We start from the raw sequence: 8,280 nt of genomic DNA, 5'->3' as shown, positions 1-8,280 counted from the left end.
AAAGAAGTTTTCTCGAGAGTCGAGTCAGCCACGTTTTTGAAATATTTGTCGGGACCCGCCGATCGCGCGCCTTGATGAAGATTCTAGAAAGTCTCATCCAAGAATCTTAGGCGTTCTGAACCTTGGTAAGATCTTGAAAGGGGCCCCTAGCTCTCCGCACATACTCTAATGTTTCATACAATTTTATTCACGGAGGTGGTGTGATTGTAGTTAGCCATCGCGGTAACAAACTGGAAATGATAATTTTGCCTCAATTTCGTTGCAGCCCGAACCAGGTTCCAAGACCTATTTATGTATCCAAGGACACAATAGCAGCTGGTTAATACTAGGGAAACCCGTTGGCTCAGGTTATCTTGTAGGATATATATTCTGGAGTGGAGCGGAAGGTCCTGAGCGGTATTATTTATGCATGGACCGCGGACCTTGGGGCCAGTCGATACCTACCTCGTGGACCTCCTTGCCTTATTTACCCCGCTGGAAATCTTTAACTGCCGGTGCGTTTCCTCGTGGCAAGCTTCCTAAGGCCCGCGGATTCGAGATGCAGCAGATATTATGCCCGTCTAGGTCCCTTACTTGAAGCTGCTCAGGCATACGCAGTGGCTTACCTTGTGGATGATGCAATGCAACCTATGTACCACGGGACAGCGGAGACATTCTGAATATCAAACCGGCACAGCGGGTCTATATTCCTTTATAGAGCTATGAGAATGCGGGCTTCATGGGGTATTTACCGGGGGGTCTAATAGACCTACTAATGGACCTAAGTTGGGAAGTATGATTAGTTGGTTCATCAAGTGTACGGCCAAGCAGCTGCTTGACAAGCTGAGATCAGAGGAACGGTCCATACAGTTACAAAATATGAAATTGGACTAAACCGGACCACCCGATGAAATCAGATGAAAGGATTGAGTCTGATTGCACCAGATATACCAAATAATATAGCCTACTCGTTCAGACGTTATGCAGAACCTGTAGGTTTTAGGGTCTGACGCAAGCCTTGATATTATACAGAGGTTTTGGTAAACTGATCCGAGCCGGAGAAAGGCGTGGACCGGGCCACTCTATGTATTTTTGCTTTCGGACCGTCCAGTCCAGCCCAACCCGCATTCCCAAGGTACAGGCAAGCGAGTGGTCCTCGGCTTAAGGTGTTTTAACCTTCTGATATATCGAAGTCAAAAAAGGTTACCAGCATCCATATGTGCGCCAAGGGCTATGAAGGGGAGGGTATGAAAGATGCATATATTTAAGATCTGGCCCGAGCTAAAGAAGAACCCAAACTGGGCCAGTCAAAATAAATACCGAACTATAGAGCCGGTATTATTGGGGTATTCCCGATGAGCTAAAATGCTGTATCAATCTATTTTGGAATAATTGGCATCACTCATTATCACTCGAAGTTCTTGAGACCCCACAAAAGGATCTCGAGATGATTCGTCTGGTAGAGGTCAATGTACGCCTCTGCTGGGTCATATGGGACACCCGTCAGATTCATCGGAGTTAAGCACATTGAATACGTACTTGTAACATACTAACTGTCCCTTTGATCATGTAAAGGCCCCACTTAACATAAACCAGTACACCTATCTCCTCCCGGAACGGTCCGAGAAGCACTTCGGCCCGGACCGGTGCAGAGAAAGAAAAACCAAAAACCAGCCTTATTTGACCGGTCAGGACTCAGGCTCGGTTCTAACTTAGCACAACGAAAAGCTGTGGGGGCTTCACGGCTGATGCGCGGATGACGGTGCTCGTACTCAAGGCTGGCTGCGAGAGAGTTGTTACATGTGGTTGTAGGTTGATTACACTAATAAGCATTAGAAATACATGTATATATATCTGTACGACCAGTAACTGCTAGAGGAACAATTGACCGCGTAGGCTAGCCCTTCACGGACTTAGTCTCAGCCCATACACCGGCAATTGGTTGAGGAGATGAAGAGTCTGCGGGTACATAGATCCAGTCGCTCAACATACATGGCGCGGGAGGCCACAAGCCAGCGGGTGGTCCATCGCCGATTCCTGGCGGGCCCGGCAAAGTAAGTAACATTCGGGTGGGTTAGGGTTACCGCACGATCAATCACTCACAAACTTCCAGAATGGGTGATTGACCGCGTGAGGGGATTGATCATGGTAAGCGATCCCAGCACTTGGTTTATTGCTGCGCGTGAACACCCTGCATGTGCTGGACGCGGGCTGCCGACGGCAGACCTGAGTTGAGTGCGCGAGGGATTCCTTCGGATCAGGATATTGGGAAGTTGATGTTGGAGACGCCATTGTAGCCATAGTGGGTTAGAGTTGTTGTGGGATGAACGGTAGGCAAATTACAGGCAGTTGGGTGGGTGGACTGATGCCCGGTCCCGGGAGGCGTCCATTTGCCGGTTTAGACTCCCAGAAATTACATATTACTGATGCGGTAGAAACAATTTCCCGTTGTTCGAGGCTGCCATACTACATACACTTATCCATCTCCGTTTACGCAGAAGAGTCTTGCAAGACAAACCATTTGAAATTTCAAGGCGATAGGCACGGCGCAATGTGTGGTGAGTGATACACCATGACGCACCCAACAAAAAAGGCTAATTTCTTGAGACCGTTGAGTGCGTAGTAGGCGTACATGTATACTCACTCTTTTACTACACCGCCACATCCCAACTGGGCCAGATTGTTGAGGAAGGCCAGAGGCCAGCAATCTTGAGCCAATTCTCGACGCACCTGCTGGATGCTAAACCGTATTTGTCACAACGGCCCGACATGGAGCGTAAAGTTCACGCTAATCTTCACCTAATTTGCAAGACAGATCGGCTCTTCCGCTCGATCATATTCCCTTACATCATGCCATATCTCTTGCCTCTACAACATTACGCGTGTACCCATACTACCTCGATGAGAGCCATATACATCATATCGAGTACTATACTACCATTGAGGGAGGAGGGGGGGAAGAGATGCGGCTACCCGGTGGTGCAGCTGGTGGAAGGATCTATAGCGATGAGACTGGGGTATAGTCGATTGTGGAGGGTACGGTAGGAGTAGGGGTGTGAGGGTTATGAGGGGTGGTGGCGGGTTGCGGCGGGAAAACGGTCGAGTGACACGGTGTGACGGTGGGGCAGACAGAGTGTAGCCAGAGATGGGGTTGTGGGTGTAGTGGTTGAATGGTGGTGGGAGGGAATTAGGCATCCTAGACCTTAGCTTCCATCCGTATGGCCGTGTTGGGGTTCCTGTCACTTGTGAGATACTTGAGACGTATGCATCATCATGATATGTGTGCCCTATTATGAAAATTAAACCCGCAAAATACTAGGGCTTGGGTTTTTGGCAACAGCTATCTACAGGGAAAAACCTAGAAATTTTGATACGCACTACGTACATTCTTTTTTAACCTTCTTTTCATCTTTTATCCTCTCCAACGTCGTCTCTGAGTGCTTATGTAGTGGCGAGGGTTTAATTTACAATTGGCAACGAAGCTGGTTTCGGTGCGCTTGGCGGCGTTTCAGGGACCCATGCACGGGGGAACACGTACAGTCGCCCTCCGCTATAACGAACGTGCATATTGGGCCATTTTTCGTTCGGTACAGCAGATTATTCGGTATTATTCGGTATAGCAGACTAAATTCTTTGCTGAAACAAAAAAGAAGCTGGCCCAAGTGGTTCGGTACAGCAAATATTCGGTATAGTGGCATTCGTTACATCGGAGAGTGACTGTACGTATAGATGCTGCAGCAGAGGACAGTGCGGTTTTTCCTTTGTGTTGGTGCGTAGGAGGAGGGAGGGCAGAGGGGGGTGACGACGGTGCACAGCCAGGAAGGGGAAGTGGGCACGTGTGTTACGGTTTCTGCTTGCTGATTGATTGATAAAGTGGTTTGTTGATTGATTGATTGATTGATTGATTGCAATTTCTGGATTCGTATACTATACCGGTGATTGAATTGTATCGATCAGTGGGACATGCTCAGGGTGTACTCTAGAGTAAAGTAGATTTTATACGTATATACGTTACTTGTTAACTACAAACCTATAAGGCCAAGGATATCATAATATATTATAGCTATAGCCATCCTCACCCTGATCCCCAGCTGTTAGACACAGCTGTCATGCCATGACAGCTACCTACCTACAGACCAGCTTTAAACTTTTGCTCACGACATCATCTCCGCCTGCACCCATGAAGCGATCCCTCAGCCCATCCATTCCTCTCTCTCACTTCCCACCAGGCCTACATACATGTATGTACCTATCCATCTCTTCGCAATCAAACCCTCCCCCAATCAAGCCAACCACTCAAAAAGCCTTGGCTCCACACAACAGCATGTCTCAGTCACAACTTACATTTGTATCAGCTACACAGAGTAGAAAATTGTATTGAGAGGAGGGATCGCATACACACTCCCAACCGGATACCGCGTCGACATGGACATTTTAAGCATAAATTCCTACGATACGCGGGCACCCGTTTTTGAGCGAGCTATGTAGTCAGTCAGGCCCGCCCTCCCTTCCCTTCCCTTCCCTTCCCACCCGCCCATCCGGCCCTCCGCTCCGCATGCAGCACGGACTTATTAGAGTCAAGTAGTGTTGGGGATCGGAGTGCTGCAGGACTGGGCTAGTAGGTAGGGCACCGGCCGGCCAGAGTGTTTCGGCCGAAGCAGGTCCGGTTGTGCATCTCTACCTACATATTGTAGTTGCTTACCTGGCTGGCTCGCCAGGAAGGGGGGAGCTTGGGCCAATTAGTAGGTTGCGAGTGTACATATAAGTATCTAGTGTAGCAATTAATAGACGTCCGGCCCTGCTGTCCGGAGTAAGATTTTCTTCTTTTCTTTTCCCCACTGTTGGGCAATGGGGACGGAAAACTCTGCCTGTCTGTATGGAAGGGGATTAGGAATGGAATACTCAGTGTTAGGCGGTCTGGGTTCGTGGTTTGGCTGGGCGGGCGAGTAGAGGTAGGGAAGGTATAGGGTAGTGTTGTATGATATGCATGTTCTAGATATAGCTACATACACTTTCTACGTCTTCTTCCCTACTCTAGGTACGCTAGGTATTGACTCAATTGACTCTACCCCTTATAATTCCCACCGCCGCAAATAGAAATACATGTAGCTACCACCCGAAAAGGATTTTTTTTAAAACCGCGCGCCAGACAAGAGAGACCAGACAGACCATACGGAACGCCGTAGGCTAACGGGAAGAGAAATTTTTTTACTTCCTTCCAGAAACAAACCTGCGTACCCTACATGCTTGTGATCTAATCTGATCCACGGCCGGGGTTAATTGTTGCTCTTCTTTGATTACTCTGTAGCCAGAAAGTCCGAAAAAGAAGCAAATATGCAATACGCAAGTAAATATGCAAATACGGAGGTAGCTGGTGTTCTTCGCCGAAGAACGACAGAGGGAGGGTGTTTGGAGAGAATCCGGGGAGGGGAAAATAAAAAGAACACGGGAGAAACAAAACGGATAAGTGATTATCGTGCATGACGAATTCAATGTACGTTGAGGGAGGGAAGGATGTCGCGGGCTCCCAGAGATCAGGGTGGAGGGTCTCACTTGGAGTTGAGAGATGGGGGTTTTGGGTTATGCTTTGGACTGTCTGGCCATGATACATTGCTAGGGCAGTGTATGTTATGTAGGTACGAGGATGATGAAATGTCGGTTGTGTTTGAAGGGCAGGGGTCAGTGGTGAGCGGGTGAGCGGGTGAGTGGTGAGTGGTGAGTGGACAGTGCATAGAGAATAAGGGACAGAGCCAAGACAGACTACTATCTGGACCCGCCGAGTGACTTTTCGTGATAATTGGATTGGTAGCCCTAGCACTAGTATTAGTTGCTAGCTAGCTGGGATATGGTAGGTGATCAACCGAATTCTAGAACTCCCCGTTTAGGTAGTCATCACCACAAACTCCTCAACGGGTTCGTAATGCGATAACGCACAATTACAGATTCACGCACAGTCTCTGAATAATTAGATTATTTTTCAACCGCCTATCTTTTATGTGCGCATGTACTGCGGCGGTGGAGTTCTCCACCTAGCTGTGTACTCTCTGCCCGACTTTGGTAGAGAGTATTGGCATGGGTACAAGTAACTACTCTAGGTAGGGCAGGACGGATCGATCGAGCACGCTCCGAAACTCTTCCAGAGATCTACCCAATTTGAACTCTGTATCCTTTAATATTGTTATTATTATATCGCTTTCGTTCTTTGCAAGATACACTGGCCACAGGTAGGTGCCAGGAAAGGAAAGTATATCTGGGACACGCGGACGTCAAGACAATACTTTTGCTATCTCCTCCCTATTGTGCGCAGATCGCGACGTCGCATATGTAAAAACCAGTGAGTGAGCGAGAGAGAGAGACAACGGAGTCTCCTCCGTCGAAAAAAAAGTATCACCACGAAAAGCGCAGTAAATTTTTGCCAAAGTGTTTAACCAAGACTTCCAGCGCGCGTGTGCGAGGGTCAAGGTTGAATGCGTACGTGGAAAGTGTATATATATTTATGTATGCCAACCCTTTTATCTGATCGATCCTCGTCGGCGGCCGTGGTGGTATGTATCAAAGCGGTTTCATCGGACCTTGATAACTATCCATTCAGGCCCTGCATCCAGTTTTCAGTCACAGGAGAAAGAGACAAAAGATATGCTTGAATTGGGAGAAGGCCAAGCACGCCGCGTCACTCGAACACGGAGAATTTCTCTGGGCGAGGTACGGAGAAAGCTGTAACGGGCGTATTTTCCTTCCTGAGACATATGGGCGACAAACTAAAGTCGGGTGGGATGGGGGGACAAACACCTTGAGGTGTTGATCTGAGTTGAGGCTGTGATGGTTGATTGATCGTCATAGCTCTCGTTCAACGGCCAAGCCAGAATATGTGGTTGCAGCAATTTGCATTCTCTCCTTCTTCCGATGCGCCCAACCCACGAGACCAAAACCAGGGTCGCCTTGCGAGTGATTGACCGAGCATGCTCGCTCCCCATCTCCGAACTTTAAAATATCCTCTTGGTATCCTCTTGGCATTTCTTGGTATTTCTTGGTGTTCTTGGCGGCCTCCAGTCTGCGTTCTCTTCAAGCAAAAACCCCGTCCGTCAGGTGCAGCTGCTTGGATGGAAATCAGAAATCAAAGTCTTTGATGCAACGTTATGGATTGGGGGACTTGGTCCGAGTGAAGCTAAAATACCTGAGCGAACAGGATCTGAATAAAGGGGGGGGCGAAGTTATGTCCGACATCATTGTAGCGTAATAGAGTTACGCAGAGAAGTAACGTTACGAGGGCCCTGGTGATGATCGCGAAGGTTCGATGGAAGGATGGTTGAAGGGTCGCGTTGAAGGGTCCGAGTATGTGAACAATGTCAGGGAACTCTGCCTGACTGTGTGATCATTGATCAGTATCTGGCCACATGGACGATGATCTTTACCGTGCCATGTTATGGTTTTAATCTTTTTTCTGCGTAAAAAGTTTTTTTTTTCGCCTTCCACTTGGCCACTTTATTCCTTTCCGGTGTGTACTCGGAGTCGACCCGGAGAAGACTCGGAGAAGCAAAAAGGTGGGGGATAGGCCGGGGAAGAGGGAGGGTGAGAGGCAAAACAAAACCAAACAAAAAAGTCATTGACATTCAAGATACCAGTCAATCAAGCCAGGTCAGGTCAGTGGTTTTCGTTATCAACTCGCACCTCTTTTCTAGCGGCGGAATCTCGGTCAAATTATGTGCTAATGGAAATTTCAGAGGTTGCGGCGGTCAACGAACGTGAGGCAGACAAGAGACGAAAACAATCCTTTAGTAGTTAGGGTCAAGAGTCAAGTCAGCGGCGTTGGTTCATGTCCCGCTTCCCCATTTGAGGGGGGACCCTTGGATCTGCCGCCAAGTCCGCTGCCGAGCAAGCGTAATTTTGCGGAGAGGTGGTTGTGCCCCACAGCGTTCGACAGTTACCTATCGCGATACGGTGAGGGAAGCTCGGACTTTGTCGCGAAGGCGTTTGGGAGGCGATTTATGTGATAAAAATTACCTACTCTGCCTGGACACAACGTGCTCAACGTGCCTGCCTGGATGGCTGGCCTTCTCTGCGGCAGTAAAGAAATATGTACCTAGTAGAGTAACCTCCCAAGAAGGCTGGCGGTGAATTTTCCTTCAAGCTTGTATCGAAAGAAACCAAAAGTAGGGAAAGTAATTGCTCCCATAGGATCGCTGTGAATCACGGATCTTGCGGCACGCTGGTGAACGTGCAGGGCAGGCAGAAGAGCAGGACACTCAAACCACATGGGAACATTATTTATATTTTCCTTATTCGTGCTGAAAGCTCACTCAC

At 48.4% G+C, this 8,280-nt stretch overlaps 2 protein-coding genes across 2 annotated transcripts; both read left to right on the top strand.

The window, feature by feature from the left end:
• Positions 1 to 2,124: 2,124 nt before the first annotated feature.
• LAJ45_08118 (uncharacterized protein) lies at positions 2,125 to 3,002 on the top strand (the record flags this gene model as incomplete). Its single annotated transcript, XM_046117671.1, has 4 exons — positions 2,125 to 2,127; positions 2,514 to 2,537; positions 2,587 to 2,726; positions 2,795 to 3,002. The coding sequence occupies 4 exons, from the start codon at positions 2,125 to 2,127 to the stop codon at positions 3,000 to 3,002; spliced, it is 375 nt and encodes a 124-aa protein (XP_045968958.1).
• A 4,271-nt stretch (positions 3,003 to 7,273) lies between these two features.
• On the top strand, positions 7,274 to 7,970 carry LAJ45_08117 (uncharacterized protein; the record flags this gene model as incomplete). Its single annotated transcript, XM_046117670.1, has 3 exons — positions 7,274 to 7,311; positions 7,595 to 7,619; positions 7,701 to 7,970. The coding sequence occupies 3 exons, from the start codon at positions 7,274 to 7,276 to the stop codon at positions 7,968 to 7,970; spliced, it is 333 nt and encodes a 110-aa protein (XP_045968957.1).
• Between the last annotated feature and the right edge of the window lie 310 nt (positions 7,971 to 8,280).

The sequence above is a fragment of the Morchella importuna genome (assembly GCF_003444635.1).
Source record: "Morchella importuna strain M04M26 chromosome Unknown Morimp01GS028, whole genome shotgun sequence".
In the NCBI taxonomy this organism is placed as follows: domain Eukaryota; kingdom Fungi; phylum Ascomycota; class Pezizomycetes; order Pezizales; family Morchellaceae; genus Morchella; species Morchella importuna.
Note: the sequence above shows the minus strand (reverse complement) of the source record. Positions and strands in the feature narration are given on the sequence as shown.